This window comes from Phocoena sinus, chromosome 5 (genome assembly GCF_008692025.1).
Source record: "Phocoena sinus isolate mPhoSin1 chromosome 5, mPhoSin1.pri, whole genome shotgun sequence".
In the NCBI taxonomy this organism is placed as follows: domain Eukaryota; kingdom Metazoa; phylum Chordata; class Mammalia; order Artiodactyla; family Phocoenidae; genus Phocoena; species Phocoena sinus.
In genome coordinates this window covers 271,956-291,755 of record NC_045767.1, presented here as the reverse complement: position 1 = coordinate 291,755, position 19,800 = coordinate 271,956, and the positions used below count along the sequence as shown (strand labels likewise).

Below are 19,800 nucleotides of genomic sequence, written 5' to 3'. Positions count from 1 at the left end.
GTTTGAAAGAATGCATCTGTGAATTCTAAGGCATAGTTCTGAGTTTTTGACAACACTTTTTAGAAAATCTACTTCACGCAGGTTTTCAAGTGTATGGATAGAGTGTAAAGGTGTTACTTGATCATTCTAACATCTAACGTCTAATGCAGCTGTTTCTCCCTCATTTTGTCCTGAATTCGCATATCTTTGTGCCCTTTTCCGTCCCCTCGACCCGAGCAGGTGCCTGTCCGCGTCCACGGAGTTTGAAGCTCCACCTCTTTAGGGCGGTGCCCTTGCTGTCGCTGAGCTCGCCTCCCCCTGCCCCCCGCCCCCAGGCCGGAGCCCAGGGGTTTTGCAGGCTGGCTGCCCCGAAGATCTCACTAGATCTTGCATCGCATGGTTCTCAAGCTCCCAGAAATGCAGCGACTGTAGTTTCACTCGTGTTTTCTAACGCATAAGAGAAACTTCACGTCTGTAGGGTTGGGAGGAGGGCTTTTGTTCCCAGTCTCCCTGTTTGTCGTGCTGTCTGCTTTCCTGACGCCATCAGACACTCGGTCTCATTCCTACTTTGAAAACATGTTGAGGTTGTCTCTGCAGCCTGACATGTTTTTTTGAGACACGGGATTATAAATTGATTTAAATTTTCTCTTTTCTTATTGTGATAAAACGTACATGACATACAACTTGCCATTTTAACTATTTTGGGGGGGAGTGGGGCTGCATTGGGCTTCGTTGCTGCGTGCGGGCTTTCTCCAGTTGCGGCGAGCAGGGGCGACTCTTCGTTGCCATGCGCGGGCTTCTCATTGTGGTGGCTTCTCTTGTTGCAGAGCCTGGGCTCTAGAGCGCAGGCTCGGTAGTCGTGGTGCACGGGCTTAGTTGCTCCGCGGCATGTGGGATCTTCCCGGACCAGGGCTCGAACCCATGTCCCCTGCACTGGCAGGCGGATTCTTAACCACTGCGCCACCAGGGAAGTCCCTTAACTATTCTTAAGTGCACAGTTCAGTGGCATTAAGTACATTCACGTTGCTGTGCAGCCGTCAACATCCGTTTCCAGAACTTTTCAATCTTCGCAAACTGAGGCTCTGCCCCCAGGAAGCACTGACCCCCGCCGGCTCCCACCATCTACTTTCTGCCTCTCTGATTTTGCCTACTTTAGGGACCTCATGTAAGTGGAATCGTACAGTATTTGTCCTCTTGTGTCTGGCTTGTTTCGTTGAGCGTGATACTTTTCAAGTTCACCCGCATTGTGGCGTGCGGCAGAATTGCACTCCTTTTAAAGGTCGCACGGTCTTCCATCGTACGGATGGACCGCGTTTTGTTTATCCGTCATCTGTCGGTGGGCATTTGGGTTATCGCGATGCTGCTGCTGTGAGCACGGGGTACATACATCTACTTTCAATTCTCTCAGTGTTCCTGCTTTCAGTTCTTTTGAGTTTATACCCAAAAGTGGATTTGCTGGATCCTATGGTAATTCTATATTTAATTTTTTGAGGAGCCTCCCTACTGCTTTCCACACAGCTGCATTTTAGGTTCCCACCAGCAGCGCACAGGTCTCCAGTTTCTCCACATCCTGGCCGACACTTGTTCCCTGGGTTGGTTTTGGTTTGTTTGGGTTTTAAATGATGGCCATCCTGATGACCGTGAGGTGAGCCTCTTCAGGCTGTGGACGAACATTCGGTTGCTCTTCGTGAACATTCCATGAGTCTGAAAAAAACACGGGCTGTGTTTTTTAGGATCCAGGTTTGGCATGGACCTGGTTTGTAACCTGCCAATCTGTTTTCTGTCTTCAGATAATCATAAAAACGTACACAGGGATTTTTTTCTCCTTGTCTGCACTTGGCCCTCGTAGCGTATGGTGGAGCCTCCCGCCCGCGGCCGCCTGGGACTCCCTGACATGGGGGCATCGTGGCCGCGTGGCCCTGTGCCCTAGAGGTCAGCTGGTCTCCAGCCATTTGCAGAGGCTGCAACCGAAACAAACAGGCCAAGTCGGCGGCCTCAGCACCCGCTTCTCCAGGGACGCGTGTGGTTCATTGGGATGGATGTAGGGAGGGGCCGGCAGGGTGGGTGGGTGAGTGGATTCTGAATGGGCTTGAGTGTGACTGCGGCCCAACCCACTGGGAGCACACCCCCGCCCAGACTCTGGGGGCACCTTCCTGGGCTCCCCAGCAATAGACATGGTCGCATTTAAAACATCTCCAGGGCTTCCCCGGTGGCGCAGTGGTTAAGAATCCACCTGCCAGTGCACAGGACACGGGTTCAAGCCCTGGTCTGGGAAGATCCCACATGCCGTGGAGCAGCTAAGCCCATGCGCCACAGCTACTGAGCCTGTGCTCTAGAGCCCGCGGGCCACAACTACTGAGCCCATGTGCCACAACTACTGAAGCCCACGCACCTAGAGCCCGTGCTCCGCAACAAGAGAAGCCACCGCAATGAGAAGCCCACGCACCACAACAAAGAGTAGCTCCCGCTCGCCGCAACTAGAGAAAGCCTGTGCACAGCAACGAAGACCCAACACAGCCAAAAATAAATAAATAAAATAATTTTTTAAAAAAAATTTAAAAGAAACAACATCTCCAGTCAATGACCTTCTCACTGTTACTCTCCAGGTGTTTCCAGGACCCACAGCAGGGATGCCATTTCCCATCCGTAAGGCACCTGGATCAGATCTCCTCTGACACTTATTCTGCCACGTGAACCCTAACTTTATCTAAACCCCCAAAAAAGAAAAAAAAAAGAATTGTTGGAGTTTCCGTTGGAAGCGTAACCCAGGTTGTGTACAATCGTATATTAACTTCGGAGGAACTGGCATCTTCGTGACACTGAGCCACCCCGTCAGGAACCTCAAGAGTCTGTGCAAAGCCATCACATTCACGGAGATATTTTCTACATGCGGGTGCCATAGGTCTCTTTGTTAAACGTATTCCGATTTTCTACATTTATAATTATCGTAAATGGACCATTGTTTCCATTTATGTTTCTAGCTTGTTATTGATAGTATGAGGCAAATTTAAAAATCATTTATCTATAAATATTGCACTTAGTCATTCTGCCACATTCCATCATTGGTTCTGGTTGGTTTTCACTGGAGTGTCATGAGTTTTTTAGGTATATGATCATGTCACCGGCAAAAGAGGTGGGTGTGGAGAGAGAATTTGATATCTCCTTTTATAGTATAATACCCCTTAATTTTTCTCCTTATGAAATTCAGTAGACTCTCCAAAACAATTTTTTTTTTTTTTTTTTTTTTTTTTTTTTTTTTATGCGTTACGCGGGCCTCTCACTGTTGTGGCCTCTCCCGTTGCGGAGGACAGGCTCCGGACGCGCAGGCTCAGCGGCCATGGCTCACGGGCCCAGCCGCTCCGCGGCATGTGGGATCTTCCGAGACCGGGGCACGAACCCGTGTCCCCTGCATCGGCAGGCGGACTCTCAACCACTGCGCCACCAGGGAAGCCCCAAAACAATTTTTTAAAGGTAATAATGAAGTTCCTAAACTTTCTCTTTTTCTTCTTTACAATTAAAGGTATAACTTTTCCTCCAGAAGCAGTTTTAGCCGTGGATCCCAGCTTAGCCGTGGATCCCAGTTTAGCCGTGGATCCCAGTTTAAAACAGTTTTAGCCGTGGATCCCAGTTTAGCCGTGGATCCCAGTTTAGCCGTGGATCCCAGTTTAGCCACATGGATCCCAGTTTAGACAGAAAGTGCTTATTTTTCTTTGCTTTCTAGAGTTTTTACAATTTCAGTTTTATTTCCCCTTCAGCTTAAGGGTTAATCAGGGACATGTTTCTAAAACTCAAACTTGTGAAGTTATGGGTTTGGTCATCTTTTCATTACTTGGATCTGGCCGGGTGACGACTGGGGAAGACGGCCGGGTGACGACTGGAGGAGACGGCCTGTATCACACGTCTCATTGCTCGTTTGTTAGGGCTTTAGATCAGTTTGGATGTGATGTGATTGACGCCGGGTGAGCACTGCCTGGGTAAAGTGCGTTTCCCTGGGTTCTGACTGTTGCACGGCCCCTTGGCAACCCGCAGCCCCCCACCTGCCCTGGGCCCCAGGCAACCCTGACGTGTTTGCGGTCACCATACACGGATTTGCACTTCTGTTGACGTAAGTGAAGTCATAGAATTTGTGCCTGGCTTTTTTCACTCAGCGTAAAGGTTTTGAGATTCCTCCACACTGCCGAGAGCATCAGTGCCCCCGGGTGGACGGACCAGCCTTCGTGTGTCCGTTCACCTCCTGACGGGCGTTGAGGGGCCTCTCTTTTGGGGCTGTTACAGATGGGGCTGCACATGCCGTTCCCACTGCGTCTCCATTTCTCTGGGTAGGTGCCGAGGAGTGGGATTGCGGTGGAGGTGCACGTTTAATTATAGGAAACTGTCCAACTGCCGTCCCAAGCGGCTACATCCCCCCCATCCTGCCGGCCACGGGCGAGGGTCCTGGGTCCCCCCGCCAGCTTCCGAGCACATGCTTGGTCTTTCTCATCGTAGACAGTCGTGTGGGCGCCTGGTGGTCCTGCTCTGTGAGTTCGGTTTGCACCCTAACGGCCGAGCGTGTTGATCAGCTCTGTGTAAGAGCGGGCACATCTTTTCAGGTTCTGACTTGCCACCCGTGTCTCTTCTCTGGTAAAATGTCTATTCAGAGCTTCTGTTTTTAAAACCAGGTGGTTTGTGTTCTTGTCCTTGAGTTCATTATGTATTCTGGATATAAGAGTCTATCAGACGTATGGTCTGCAAATATATTCTCACAGTCTTGCCTTTTCTTTTTCTTTTTTTTTTAACACTGTCTTTTGAAGAACAAAAGTTTTTTGTTGATGAAGTCCAATGTATCAGTTTTTCTTTTAAGGCTCGTGCTTTTTGTCACCTGTGTAAGGAATCTTTGCCTAGGTCAAGGTCACCAAGATTTTCTTTTATGCTTTCTTCTAGAAGTTTTATAATGTTAGCTTTTCCATTAGGTCTGTTACTGAGCTTTGTATAAGGTGTGAGGTTAGGGAAGACATTTATGAGTTTATTTGTGCGTTTGTGTAGGAATATCTCATTGTTTTAGTACCGCTTGTGAAAAGGCTATCCTTCCTTCACTGAATAATGTTTGCAACTTTGTCAAAAACTCACTTGACCCTATATGGGTGGGTCTATTTCTGGACTGTCTATTCCATTCCATGGGTCCACATGTCAGTTCTCCTGTCAGTACCATACTGTCTGGATTGTAGTCGACCTTGGAAGCAAGCAGGGTAAGTCCTCTAAAGTTGTTCTTCTTTTGCAAAATTGTTTTGTCTATTCTAGGCCTTTTGCCATTTCCATGTAAACTTTAGAATGAGCTGGTAAATTTGTTCAAAAAAGCCTATTTGCGTTTTGTTTGGGATTGCACTGAAGCCAGTGTTCGGGAAAACTGATCTCATAGCAGTGCTGAGCCCATGAACATGGTGTATCTCTTCGTTTAGGTCGTTTCAGACTTCTCTCAACAATTCTATAGTCTTAGGTAAAACAGACTTGCACATCTATTAACAATATAGTCATAGATTTGTATGTTTTTGTCAGCATTGCGAATGGAATTGTTTTTCTTTTTATTACTTTTCTTTTTAATAAATTTATTTATTTATTTACTTATTTTTGGCTGCGTTGGGTCTTCGCTGCTGTGTGCGGGCCTCCTCTAGTTGTGGTGAGCAGGGCCCGCTCTATCTTGGGGTCATATTCAGATTGATAGTCAATAAAAATGTGTGGCGTCACGTGAGTGTCTAGTTTCACGCTTCTCGCAAGGAGCTCAGTCACCCCAGGGAAATATGGCTCTCTTCTCCAGGGTTCCGAAGCCCCTCCTGTCACTGGCCACATGTCCGAGCCCCGTGTCTGTGTGTCTGTGGGTCTACAGGCAGTCTGTCCACTCGGTCACTCTGCCTCCCTCCTCTGCAGAACTGCATGCTATGTCCCACGCATGGTGGCCCCTCCTGGCAGGAGGCTCACCTCCTCTGCTTCCCCCTGCGGTGTCTCCTGACCAGGGGCCTTTGCATTTCTTTATGCAACACTCTTCACTTGCTAGTTGTCAGAGAATTTCCTTTCCAGCTCTTTTTTTTTTTTTTTTCTTAATTTATTTTTGGCTGTGTTGGGTCTTCGTTTCTGTGCAAGGGCCTTCTCCAGTTGTGGCAAGCGGGGGCCACTCTTCATCGTGGTGCGCGGGCCTCTCACTGTTGCGGCCCTCTTGTTGCGGAGCACAGGCTCCAGACGCGGAGGCTCAGTAGTTGTGGCTCACGGGCCTAGTTGCTCCGCGGCATGTGGGATCTTCCCGGACCAGGGCTCGAACCCGTGTCCCCTGCATTGGCAGGCAGATTCCCAACCACTGCACCACCAGGGAATCCCCCCTTTCCAGCTCTTGAGAGTCTGAGTGCGATTGCACAGATGTGTGACTCAGTTTGTGGAGAACAGACATTACATTACGGAGTCTCCCCATCCATAAGCGTGACAATTATCTTTCTTTATTTAGGTGTTTTTTAGTTTTTTGTTAAATTTCATAAGTTTTCCCATGGTTTTATTTCAAGTTTAAAAAGTATTTTTCTCTTTTAAAAAAGTTGACTTTAGTCTAAATGCAATATGGTACCCTGGATTGGATCCTGGAACGGAAAAAGGACATTAGTGGAAAAAGTGGTGGCATCTGAATACAGCCTGTGGTTTGGCTGATGGCACAGTGTAGGTTATTTTCGCTTTGATGAACGTACCAGGGTCAACACGGGGTGATGCTGGCCACTGGCGTTCAGGAGCCCTTGGACTACCTGCGTGACTCTTCTGTAAACCTAAAATTATTTCAAAATGAAGTTTTAGGGATCAGCTTTAATTTACGTACTGTTTAAATAGACATCGTTTCCATCAGGTATGAGGTAGCGTAATTGGATGCATTCAAGGTGGTGAATGCTGAGAAGGGTTTTGACCGTAGGGGCCACCAGTGCACACAAGGAGTCCCAGGAAAACCTGTCGAGAAAGACCCTGGGTTGGGAGCAAGTAGGAGGAGGTTCAGGAATTCAGCGCAAGGAAGAACGGCAGGTGCGAAGGCCCTGAGGTAGGAGCATCGCAGCCCCTCGCTCCACGTCGCCCCCCGCTCCCCGCTGCAGGCCTGCAGAGAAGTCTTAGCATCTTCATCTCCTACAGAGTCGGGGTGGGTGTTACGTCAGGGAGGGCGGAGAACCTGAGGGCCGTGGACTGAGGGACGGCAGGCGGAGGCCAGGGCAGGCCCGGGCCAGCTCCTGTCCACCATCCACAGGCCGGTGTGTGGGCAGACCCCGTCTCCTCCTGTGCGGGCACCCCGCGAACGCTGTTCTAGAAAGTTCTCCCTAGCTGTTGGGTTTCTGCGTAACCTGCACCCAAGTGTGGGACCTGCGCCAGGGTTAGAGAGGCACCGCCACCTCATCCTGCACTGAGGTCGTCCCCGGGGCTTTGACTGTCAAGGAGGGCTGGGACCCGCCGCCCCTGCCCCGGCACCCCCCTCCCTAGTCACCGGCAAGGTGAGGCTCCGAGAAGAGCTAGGGCAGGGGTGGGGTCGGCCCCTGTGCCCACACCTCTACGTGGCCGGCACGGCCGGCTGCGGGACCCCCGCCTGGGATTCAGGAGGCTTGGGCTGCGGCTCTCGGTCCAGCCTTGGGCACCGTGTGGGGACGGTGCGGGGGCCGCGTGCGGAGGCGGGGTCGGGCGAAGGGCGGGGACCACGGGGGAGGGCCCGCAGCGTCGGTGCCGATCTTGGTGCCGGGAGCGTCCACACAGCGGTCGAGTGAGCGTCGGTGCCCCGCCCTGGCCGTGGAGAGACCATCGGCCTCCAGAGTCCCCTCCGCGTGCTGGGGTAGCCCCCCCTGGGCCCTCTCTGCCTCCGGGGGGCCAGCCCGGCGCTCCAGTGGGGGCAGGGCCAGACCCCTGGTCTGGGGTGGGGCTCCTGGTGTGCAGAGCTCAGCACACAGCGGGTGCTCAGTAAACGCCTGTTGGACCACTAGGCCCAGAGCCCACACAGCACGTCGGAGGAGCAGGTCTGGGGCCCCAGACCACCCAGGCAGGGAGGCCCCTCCAGCCCCCACCCCAGCCTCCACCCACTTTTCCTCTTGGGAGAGAGAGGTAGACGAGACTGGTTCGCCCACCTCTGCCTTAAGATGCCAGCACTCTCCAGGGGGCAGCAGGAGCTATCGGTCACTCTCACTTTAGTGTGAACGAGCTTGTTCAAGGGGGGAGTTTGCGTAGAAGCTGGCCCGCCGGCCAGGGAGGCTGGGAAGGTTGCAGCTGCTCGTGGACTGGGGCTTGTCCCTGCTTGCCTCACCGCCTGCCGGGGACGGCGGCCCCAGAGGTGGGGAGATGCCAGCCCCTCATCCAGGGAGCGATGAGACAGTGTATCAGCAGCCCTGCTCATGACCAGTTTCTTGAGCCACTGGCTTGAAATCTCCTTTGCAGAATTCTGAAGATGTGGGTGGAAACTGACACGAGGCTCTTGGTTTTCTGTTAGCGTCTGTATCTGTGCCATCGGCCGAGCCCCATCCAGGCGGGCTCCCCGTCCCTGCAGTGACTGTGGTGGCAACTACCCTGCGACCCTGTAGTAGTTTCAGCAGCTAGGAAGGCCCACGTGGTGCAGGTGTGGCCCGGCCCGACGGAGGTCTAGTTTTCAGCCCAGAGCACTCAACCAGAAGTTGCCCCCTTCCCACCAAATGGTTCCCTCTGCCCACACGGGGGCAGATGCACGTGTCACTCCCGAGGAACCGGCAGATGCATCATTGGTGCAGGTGTCTGCAGGGCAGGGAGTCTCTCCAGGTTCCGTGCTGCACGGACCTGTGCAGCCTCAGAACAGGAGTCCCTGGAGCGCTGAGGACAGCGCAGCGGAGACTCCGAGAGAAGCGGGCAGGACAGAGCCGGGCCTCGAAGCCAGGGCGGGGAAGGGGGCACCCCTGGATGTGGGCGTAGAGGGGCCTCGCGGCTTGTTCCCGAGGCGCGGACTCAGCTAGCCTTGGGCCGCGCTTGGGAGGGACCATCACGGGATGAGAGGGCAGAGGCAGGACCTGCAGAGACCGGTGGCTGGAGAGGCGGGGGACAGGACGGCGGTCACAGGGCAGCACCCTGGCCCGGGGTCCACTCAGGAGCGTGGCTGGTTCCCAGGGGGAGTGCAGGGGTGACGGGGCGCTGGCCTCACGCCTGTAGGCCGTGTGTGGGTAAGTGCGGGGCGCTTCTGGGTGACTGGCCGCGGGGGCTGAGGTCGGCTGGCCCGCAGCGCTAACCCCTGCGCTCCCCTCCCCATGACGCCCGTGCATCCGGGTGCAGTGGGGCTGGGGCCACCGCGGGCCAGGACCACGCTCTGAGGCAGTCATTACGCATCTCTGTCCCGGGGGCCGAGCCAGAGAGGGCATCCGAGGAGGTGTTTGTTGTCGCCTGTGAGTCAGGAGCTCACGAGGAAAGTGGAGCCCTGCACAGTGACCGAGAGCCCGCCAGACGCCTGTCGCCTGTCCCGGCGCCTCAGCCCACACAGCCGTGCACTCAGCCACGCTGCCACGCTGGGGAGGCTGAGCCTCTGCTGCACTCGGGCCTGGAGAAGACACGCGCGCAGGCACGCGCGCGCACAACACGCACAGCTGCCCTCAGACACCGGCAGACACACACGCTCCACCCCAGGAGCTCACGCACACGCAGCCGCGGCCCAGAGGCCTGAGGCCGCCGCCCTGCTGGACGGGAGCGGGGCAGGGAGAGGGCGGGCCCGGCCTGACTGCCGCCTCCCTGTGCCCAGGGGCCACCAAGGACATGGGCAAGATGCTCGGGGGCGACGAGGAGAAGGACCCTGACGCCGCCAAGAAGGAGGAGGAGCGGCAGGAGGCGCTGCGGCAGGAGGAGGAGGAGCGCAAGGCCAAGTACGCCAAGATGGAGGCCGAGCGGGAGGTCATGCGCCAGGGCATCCGCGACAAGGTGCGCGCGCGGGGCGGGGCCCCCTCGCCCCCTCCTCTGCAGCTCTAGAGCAGACCCTGGGGTGGTCCGGCGGGAGGGGCACAGGCCGCCGGGGTCACCGCACCCCGGGGTGCACGCCTGCCACACGGGCTCACCGGGACGGGGCTCACTCTGCGCGGCCCCGAGTCCTTCCTGGGCCTGACGGCAGGGACCCGCTCCCATGCTCCCGGGCTCCTCACACGGGGTCAACCCTAGCCCAGCTCTTCCTGTTGCCGACCCCGGGGCTGCCCCAGAGGACCCGGCGGGGGTCCGCCCGGAGCGGGGGCGGGGGGGCAGCGCAGCGCAGTCAGGGGCTGGCCCACAGGCAGGCCCTGGGTGGGTGGGTCGTCATGGGCGGGGGAGGCACCTCACCACTCCTGGGTGGGCCTCAAGCAGGGTGTTGGGGGAGCGGACCTGCGATCTGTGAGGTCTGGTTGGGGGCTGGCTGCAAGCTGGAGACCACGACCTTTTCCAGAACCATCTGGGCGACCTTCCCTTGTGCGTGAGGGCAGTGAGAGCATCGTTCCAGGTGCGGAAACCGAGGCCCAGAGCAGGGGCGGGTGTATGAGGCTGAGTCGGCAGCTAGGCCACAGGTGGGCTGTGCCCCAGGGGCATGCCCACCGCCCAGCCTCAGTTGCCCATCCAGCGCCTGAGTCAGAAGGGCTGGAGAGGCCGGGAGAGGGCAAGTGTGGGGCAGCAGCTCTGGCCTTGTCCGGAGTGGGCTGGGCTGGGCGCCAGGTGGAGGACAGGAGCCCTCCCTAGGAGACCAGGGCGTCCCTGAGCCACGTGGCCTCCCAAGGTCCACACCATCTCGGGGCTCGCCCGCCACCCTTGGCCCCGCACAGGCCAGGCTCCTCCGTCGAAGGTGCTCGATTCCTGTCACTGGGTCCTGGGGCCCAGGTGGGGAACTCAGTTTGGGGGATGCTGCTTCGCTTGCTTCTGTCCTGGCCCCTCACCCCGACAACCCCGTCTCTGGGCCTGAGGGAAGTGCTCCCAGACATTGGGCGTGAAATCTGTGGGTAGGGGGCCAGGTGGGGGCGGTGGGGGCCTCCTGAGGGCATCTCTGCAGTCCCCAGCCCTAGGGGGACCAGCCAAGGTGCCCGGGCTTCGGGGCGGGACGGCTCGGACCGCGGAACCCTCCCACCTACTTGGTGTCTCAGCACCTCAGCCTGACGCGGAAGCTGAGGTGGGGGCACAGGCGGGGCGCCTGCAGGTCTCTGAGCCCACAAGGGGTCCCCCACATTGATGGGGGCATGGCCGCCACTCACCCCGATGTTCCCCCCACTGGTCACTGGACACCTTTCCTGGGACCTGCAGAAAGTTCGAGTTGATTTTGCTGGGATGGCAGCTCATGAGCCCCCCACCCCCAGGACCAGCCCTGCTGCCGTCCTGAGTTGAGGACTCAAGGCTTTTTGAGCTGTTTGCGGAAGAGCCAGGAAGTGCGCACCATGGATCAGACGGCAGAGGCGGCCAGACCCCACTCAGGTTGTGCTGGGGGACATCAGCGTAGCCATCGGGAAATGGAGGACAGGGCTGGCGGGAGTCAGAGGATAGAGAGGCAGAGACAGAGATACAGACAGAAACAGAGGGACAGAGAGACAGACAGAGTGAGAGCCGCCCAGGCAGAGTATCTTCTGAGAGGGGAGTAATGGGGGGTAGCCCCGAGAGTGGGACAGAGACCAAGAGATGGGGGGGAAGGATGAGGAGGTCCGTCTGCCCACTGTCCATCTGTGTTCAGCCAGCCTGCCAGCCATGGCTTGGCCCCAGGTGGACACGTAGTGGGGAGTCCTGGGGGGTGAACTTATTCGTCCCAGCCCTCAAGCCCCCAAAACAGGTCACAGTGTGTGACCAGGTCGGAGCCCCCTGGGGGTGTGGCACTGTGGGCACGGCTTCCCCAGCCTCCCCCCTTGTGAGCCAGCTGCCCGGTGAGCCCCTGCCCCAAGCCTCGGGAACTGTCCAGGGGCTCAGGTATGCATGTAGGTTGGGGCCACGGCTCAGCCAGGGTGTGGGTGGGGCAGGTGCTGACAGTGTGGGTTTCTGTGCATAAAACACTCCGCTCGTTTTGCCTTTAATAGGAAAGGCCCTTCTGTCCCTCCTCTCTCCACACCCGCCAGTGGCCCCCATTTCTCCCAGGGCCCCAGCCCTACGTGTGCGGTGACCTCTCCCTGCCCCCAACGGGGCTCCCACTGCCCCAGGGCCTTTGCATGGCTGACTGCTCCTCTCTGGAGCTCCCTGAGGCTCCTCCACCCCCCCCCCCACTCCTTGCCTGTTTCATTTTGCTTTGCACCTGCCTTCACCTGATGCGCTCATGCTTTCTACGTGTGAGCTGTTCGTTGTCCTGCCCTCACGGGGAGGACGGGAGCTTTGCCGGCCTGCACCTGCGCTTGGATGCTGAGCTAGCAGTGAGTGAATGAGTGCGTGTGTGAGTGAGTAAATGTGTGAGTGTGTGAGTGAGTGATGAGTGAGTGAATAGGCATCAGCTCCAGGGTCCTCTTCGTCCTCTGGGACATCTAGTGGGACTTAAAGGTCACAGAGTGAGTCCCAGTGGAAGTGGGGATGTGCCCCACCCTCAGGGCAGCTGAGGTCCTGCGGCTCCATGTGAGGCCAGGGGGCAGGGTGACCCTCACCCACCCCCACCCCCCAGCCAGGGACGGGCGATGGATCATGTGCTCCCCTGTGCTCAGGACCCCAGCTTCCGGGGCGGCCACACGGAAGGCTGCACCCCTTGGCAGAGCCCCAGGGCCCTCCAGCCTGTGCCCCGTGGGTACCCTGGGCAGGGGTTCTGCTTCCCCAGACGAGCACCCCGCCATCTGGGGCCCGCGTTGGGCGGGTGAGTGCCTTCGCTTCTGAACCGCCTGCAAGGGCCCCGGGCTGCTCCTATAACCCCCGCCAACCCCCAGACCCGCCGTGGCTCCACCAGCCGCAGCGGCAGGCCTCATCCCACCGTGCCCGGGCCTGCTTCCTGCGCACATCCGGGGTCTGATCTGGGCCGCCTAGGGGCCGGGGTGGTGTCCGCTGAGTCCAGTGGCCAGGGCAGGGGTCAGAGCTGGCCCCCGCCCCACGCACCGGCTGGGCCCAGGTTTCCTCACCGGCCCTGCCAGAGCAGCTCTCCTGCTGTAGGGGGTTTAGGCGGGACTAGTGCGCCAGGGCCCGTTCCCGGAGGGCGTCCTGCAGGGACGGTGTGGGGTGTGTTGGGGAGCACACAGATGCCTGCTGGGGCCCCCTGACCACCACAGAGCTGAGTCCGCTGGGTGGGGGCCTTTCCCGGGTGACTGCAGAGCTAACCAAGGCGGTGGCCACTGGGCCAGGCCTGGGAGTGTGCAGGGAAGAGGGCGATGGTGAGCTGCCCCCACTCGTGGGTCAGAGGCAGCTCAGGACAGGCCTGCCACATTCTGGACGCTGGAGCCCCAGGAGCCCCAGGTGCCCCCTGGCGATGCAGGGTGCAGGCCAGAGCACACCCCTAGCCCTAGCTGTCCTGACTCTGAGGGGAGCTCAGCGCCTGGCGCCCCTGCCCACCGACCCCTCCCCCTCGCCCTGCCCCCGCGAAGTCCGCCGGACACCCATGTCCTCAGAGCCCTTCTCCAGTCGGCGTGCTTAGGCAGCCCCCTGCTGCCCTCCTGCTCCCCACAGGTGGGAACCCTGGCCTTCAGGTGTGGCTCCCCCAGTGGCCCTCGCTGGCCCCGGGGCTCCTGGTGCCGTGTCTCCCCACCCACCTCCAGACCTCAAGGCTGGTCGGAGAAGAGGGTACAGAGCTGCATGGCACGGGATCCCATCGAGCTGCGCCGTACAGGGCCCCATCGGGTCGGGGCGGGGGCTCCATCAGATGGGGGCCGGGGGGCCGGGCCGGGGTCACGCGTCGTCTGGGCGCCCGGCTCCCCAGGCGACCTCGTCTGCATTCGGGACTTATCATCTCACGGGCCGGCAGGCGCTGCGCTGCGCGGGTCCAGGTTGGAGGGGAGGCTGGCCCACCTGCGTCATTTGCATACGCTCTTCCTGATTTGCATACCCACCTTCTGGTTTGCGCACGCACTGCCAGGTTTGGTGCTTCCAGCTGCCCACGTTCCGCAGCCTCGAGCCACAACCACCCTCAAGCCAGCGCCGAGCTGGTGGGTCCGAGTCGGTCCGGCCCCCACATCCCAGGTTTGTGCTGAGAGTAACAGGTGTGGGCACATACGGATTCCCACCAGTAAGGAGTACCGCATTGCCCAGGGTGCCGGCCGCCCTGGGCTCCCTCCCGGCCACAGGGTGTGCGGTGGGGCCCTGCCGTCTCAGTGGTTCGGGAGGATGGGGGGTGTCCAAACCGGTTCTCAGCCAGACCACATCAGAGCCAGGCTCTGGCGGCACCCCAGAGAGTAAGGTGGCCCTCAGGTGTGCCCAGAGTGGCGTTAGCCTCGGAATGAGCCTCTGGAGCAGCTGGGTTGGAGCCTGGAGTCTCCTTCCTGGACCCTAGAGGGGAGGACCTGACACAGGTCCCTTCCCAACCCCGAGTCAGGGAGGCCCCTCTGCTCGACCACATACCGCATGTTCCCGCTCTTACGTGTGTGCCACTGTCACCTGGCCGTTCCGCCAGCACCGTGTGTTCCCCTGAGCATGTGCACCTTTGCTGTGAGTGTGTGTGGGCTTCGGCCACCACAGCCCCCGTGGTGAGGAGGTCGCAGCGGGTGTGGTGACCCGGGAGGAGGGCTGTGCTCCTAGGCCCAGTCCACCCGAGTGGCTGCAGTCTGGTCGGCTTGTCGCACTCTCCGCCCTGAGCTGACCTGACGGTGCTCAGTGGGGAGCCCCTCTGGGTGGTGCCGCTGCTCAGAATATACTCTGGTGCCCCATGCCCCCCACCCCGCATGGAGACCCTCTCCCCGCTCCTGGCTCTTGTTCACGGTGCACAGGGGCCTTCAGGCTGCCTGGAGCCCCTGCTGAAGAAGGGTAGACAGACCTGTCATCCCTGCCTCCTCTGGCTGAGGGGACCCAGGCTGCGCTCTGGTCACCGGTGGGCCGAGAGCATGGCCTCCCTCTTCAGACTCTGCTGAACGGGGGCCTTGCCTCCGCCATGCCTGAAGCCATCCGCGGCCTCGAGGGAGGAGGTGGGCGCAGAGGTTTCCCTCAGTAAGCTGGGGAGTGGGATACAGCCAGCCCCCACCCCCCCAACCTGGAAACAGAGGGAAGGGTCTTCTTGGAGGGCCAGGGTGCCCTTCCCCCCCCACACACCCACACACCCGCCACAGGCACCAGGAGGAGAGCCCACCGCTTCTTCCAGGAGGGGCTGGTGAGGAGAGATGGCGGGGCATGGAGGATCCTCCCCGGGGCCAGCAGTCCTGCACTGTGTGCTCCCCGGGAGGGTTCTGCAGCCTGTCAGTAACGGATAGTCCACCATCGCTGACGCCCACACGTGCTCCCCAGTGCTTCCTCTTTACCTCATCAGTGCTTCTGCTCCCAGACATTCCCTAATGTGTGAGCCAGGACCGCAGACCTGGCCAAGGGGCACCCCTCTCCCCAGCCTGGGCGGGTCCTGAGCTCTGCCCCCCAGATGGGCGACCTGCCCCCCAATGCACCAGGCCAGCTTGGTCCCACCAGGTTCCCAGCAGCCCTAGGGCAGGAGGCGTTTCCCTGGTCTCATGGCCGCATGGCCGCAGGCGCACGCGCATCCGGGAGGGCTGGTGAGGACGCTGATCGGCCTGGCGGAGGGGGGCTCGTCTCCTAGAAACTTCCTTCCTCAGTTCTGGAGGCTAGAAGCCCAAGATCAAGGTGTCAGCAGGGCTGTGCTCCCTCTGAAACCTGAGGGGGAGAATTCTTCTCTCTTCTAGTTTCTGGGGGCTTCCGGCAATGCATGTGTCCTTGGCTTGTGACACGTCGTTCCAAACCCTTTCTCCGTTTTCACCTTCTACTCTGTGCATCCTTTTCTTTCTCTCACAGGGAAACTCTCTTTGGATTTAGGGCCCAGGAAGAGCTCATCTCTATTCTTACCTAATTATATCTGCAAAGACCCTATTTCCAAATAAGGTCACATTCTGAGGTTCCAGGTGACATGAATTTTGGGGGGACACCATTCAATCCACTGATGAGGGGAGATTTGGGAGAGGGCTCAGGGCAGAGACACACGCAGGAAACCAGAATTGGGGGCGCTCAGCAGTGCCCAGGGGTGTTGCTGAGGTCACACCTAGATGGGGTTCCAGGACATCCACCTGGAAGTGACCGCCGGACACGGAGCATGCAGAGTGACCCTCCAGGGACTGGGGTCTTGGTGGCATCCGGGGGTACTTGGCCAGGCAGGAGGGTGTGGCCACATGTCGCTGGACCGAGGATCTGGGCTGCGTGGGGCCCGCCACCCACAGAACACCGGCTTCTCCACCGCTGTGGGCAGGCGTTCTGCCCCGGCTCCCTTCGCTCCGGGACCGCAGCCCAAGGCGGGCTGAGGACTGCGCCCACTTCCCCGGAAGGCGGGACCGCGGGGGCGGGGCCAGGGGTGGGCGGGGCCACGGCCTCAGCGCCCCGCCCCCACGGAGAACCGCGACTTTCGTCCTCCCCCTCCCCCGCTCCCTCTCCCGTGGTTCCGCCCTCAGCGGGGTCCCCTGTCCAGGCTCCCGCCGTCGCCCCCGCCCCTCCCGGCAGCCTCCGGGGTGGGGACCGCCCCTGCCGGGGGTCTTGGTGGTCGTCCGCTCCCGCACACGCCTTTCTCAGCCGCAGGTGCTGCCTCCAGAGGCCTCTCGGCCGATCCCGCCAGCGCAGGGTGGGTCTAGCCCGCCCGGGTCCCGAGAGCGCCCCTCCCGGGGCCGGCACCCGGGGCCGGGACCTGCCCGCCTGAGCCCGCCCGCCCTGTCCCCCGCAGTACGGCATCAAGAAGAAGGAGGAACGCGAGGCCGAGGCCCAGGCCGCCATGGAGGCCAGCGCGGAGGGCAGCCTGACGCGGCCCAAGAGGGCCATCCCGCCGGGCTGCGGGGACGAGCCGGAGGCAGAGGAGGAGAGCATCCTGGACACGGTCATCAAGTACCTGCCCGGGCCGCTGCAGGACATATTCAAGAAGTAACGCCCCAGGAGCTGGACAGGAGCCCGGAGCCCCGCCCCCTCGCCCACCCCCGTCCTGCCCTCCGCGGAGGCGCCTGAAGGGATGTCGGGAGCAGAGTGCAGCCCCCCAACGCCAATATAAGCCATAGCCCTAGGTCTAACCGCCTGCCTGGCCCCCTCAAGCCTGGGGAGCCTCCGCCCGCCTCTCACCCCATCCCCGCACCGCGATCGCCACCGCCTCCGAGGGAGGGGCGCCCGGCCCCCCCACGGCCCCCGCGGTCCGGGCTGCAGGCCCCGGGGACTAGCCCACGGGCTCCTCCGGCAGCGGGTGGATTGGACCTGCCCCACAGCCTGGGAAGCCCCTTCTCGCTCCTCCCTTCACCGCCCACCCAGCAGGGCCCGTGGCCAGGGACACCAAAAGGGGCGGCCCTGCGTTGGTGGGCGCCTGTCGGGCTCACACTCGGAAGCACAGCCATAGTTCGGGGCGCGGTCGTGAGGCCGGGGTGGGGGCTGGGAGGGGCGAGCAGCTGGCGCCTGGGGCTCAACCCCCGGGGTCAGCCTGGACCCCAAGCCCTACCCCGCACCGACGCCCGGGTTGCTGAATCTGCCGTCCACCGCTCTCCATCTGCGCCCCTTCCCTTCTTCGTCCACCTGTGTCTGTCCTCCGGCCCCCTCCTCGGGAAGGCTTTGCTTCTTAGGAGTGCTGTGGCCCGTTCTCCTCTCCACGAAGGGAGAGAAAGCGATAGGCTTAGGGGGACACTCTCAGACCCCCGTCCTTCACACACCCCTGTCGCTCAAGCTCTTCGGCGTCCGTGAGCAGCCCAGCTGAGCCCGGCACACTCCCCTCCCTGGTTGGCACCTCCTGTCCACTCCGAGGCTGCTCGGGGGACGCCCTGCCCTCACCCTCCGAACACCCACACCTTCACCCAGAACCTGGGAGGGGGCCCAGAGCCCTGTGGGCCGAGCGCTGTGCACCGGCAGGAGGGTGTGGCGCGGAAGGCCGGCCCCGCTCCCTGCAGGCCCTCGAGGGGGTCGTCCCAGCCGCAGAGCCCGCCGGGTTGGACGGAAACGACCGCGGACCTCCCAGCTCCCCCGTGGCCTCTGCCCTTGTAATTTGCATCACAATATGTCGAATCTCAGGTAAATGAGGTCTTCTGTGTTTGAGGAGTTTTATCTCGACAGAAAGCCCATCACCTCGGTCCTTGGGGTCCTTTCTGTCCACATCTAAAGTTCATCGTGTCCAGTGTTGCGGGCCCGGGGTGCGGCCCTCCCCAGCTCCTTAGAGAAGCCATAACGACTAGACGGCAATACCGACCCCTGGCGCCCACCCCCACCATCCCCCGCCGTCCGCGCTGCGCCCCGACACCTCCCGGTTCCTCGTCTTTTTTAAATGCCTGTTTTCACACTTTAAAAAGCCAGCTCTGAGCAGACAGGGCGTCGTCTCGTAGAAACCCCGCATCCTGTCCCCAGCGCGTGGGGCGCCCAAGCAGCCGAGCTTAGTGTAGACCGTGGATGTCCTCTGTCCGTCTGTCCCGGCGCCTGCGCTTCCTCCTGCATGTCGGGGGCAGCTGCGTGTGTTCTCTCTGGATGGAATCACAGCCAATAAACACCACAGTGATTTAATGCGTGTGGCCATTCCCTCCGGAGCCCTGATTTCCCTGGGAGGCGATGGGGGTGGAGGGTGCAGCCGGGGTCATGGCGGGAGGGCCGGGATGCACACCCTTTGGGCCCTGTTGGACGACCCCCACTAGCCCCTGCACCTGGCCGGATGGGAACACCTTCCCCTTTTGCTGGGGCCACTGCAGGGGCTCCTCGCTGCCCTTTCTCCTTAAGGAAGTCCCGGCCAGAGTCATCTCCCCTTGAAATGCAGCCCGGCCCTTCCCTCAGCGCCCCCTCCCCCCAAGTCTCCCACCTGCAGCACAGGCCCCATCCCTGGCCTTTCCTGCCCCACAGCTATACCGGGCCCTGGGGCCCGGGTCCCACTGTGCTGGCCACACCTTGGGCCCAGCGGGGAGCTGAGGCTCAGCCCTGGGGTCCTGCCCATCGTTGGTCTGGTGGTGCCATCCCTCCTCCCTGTGCCCTCAGGGAGGCCTCTGTGTCCCACACCTGCCTGTCGAGGCTGAGGCCTAACGAGGTGCCCGTGGGACCTGCCGGCTCTGAAGCCTGGCCCGGGGTACCCCGACCCCACCCCGAGATGCCACGGCCACTTGTGTCCCCAGAAAGGCCTTGTTTGACCTCCATTTCTGGGAGCCTCTCTCCAGGAAAGTGGTATCTGTGACCTTCCTCACGCTGCTGGCTGAGAACGCACGGGAGCCTTGCGGCAGAACCTGCCCAGTCTCAGCAAACAGAAAGGACACCCTTGTCCCCTTCCCCACCCCCATTCCTCTTCCCCTCCCCACGGAGCTGTGCCCAGAATACTGCCCTGGACCCATTGCCCCTTTGCCTCTGCCTAGGAACTTGGACAGAAGCCTGTGTAGCCAATTCTGGCTTTGGGATCTGCGAGCCACCGCCCCCAGCATAGCTCCTCTTAGGAGGGCACCCCAAGCAGGCCCCATCATCAGTCTCCACCCCCCCACCCCACCCCCAGCCTGGCCTGGACTCATCTCAGTCTTGAGCAATGAGCCAGGTGTGCTGGTGACCTGGATCGCCTTCCCTTGGGACCCCAGCCAGCCCTTCCTCAGTGCCTGGTGGGGCAGACCCCTTGGGTGCCAGGTCCCAGGAGTCCAGGGAGAGGCGCTCGCTCACTTCAGGCTTGCTGAGCCCCCGTGCTGTGCAGAGCTCTGTTCTAGGCACCGGGGGTAATTGAGGTCCCTTCCTCCCGGGACTGATTGCTCCAGTGGCCAGAGATAAACACATAATAAGTCAGGCGGTGGTTTCTTCCGTGTAGGAAACTGAGCAGGATAA

The 19,800-nt window shown here is 60.2% G+C and overlaps 1 protein-coding gene across 2 annotated transcripts in view; it reads left to right on the top strand.

Moving 5' to 3' along the window:
* Nucleotides 1–18,493, top strand: part of CPLX1 (complexin 1) — a 37,820-nt gene extending 19,327 nt beyond the window's left edge. For both annotated transcript variants that reach the window (XM_032632818.1, XM_032632819.1), the window contains exons 3-4: nucleotides 9,707–9,882; nucleotides 16,721–18,493. In XM_032632818.1, the coding sequence (XP_032488709.1) occupies nucleotides 9,707–9,882; nucleotides 16,721–16,918 (374 nt within the window). In that variant the 3' untranslated portion in view covers nucleotides 16,919–18,493. The remainder of the gene's footprint in view (nucleotides 1–9,706; nucleotides 9,883–16,720) is intronic.
* The last annotated feature ends 1,307 nt before the right edge of the window (nucleotides 18,494–19,800 follow it).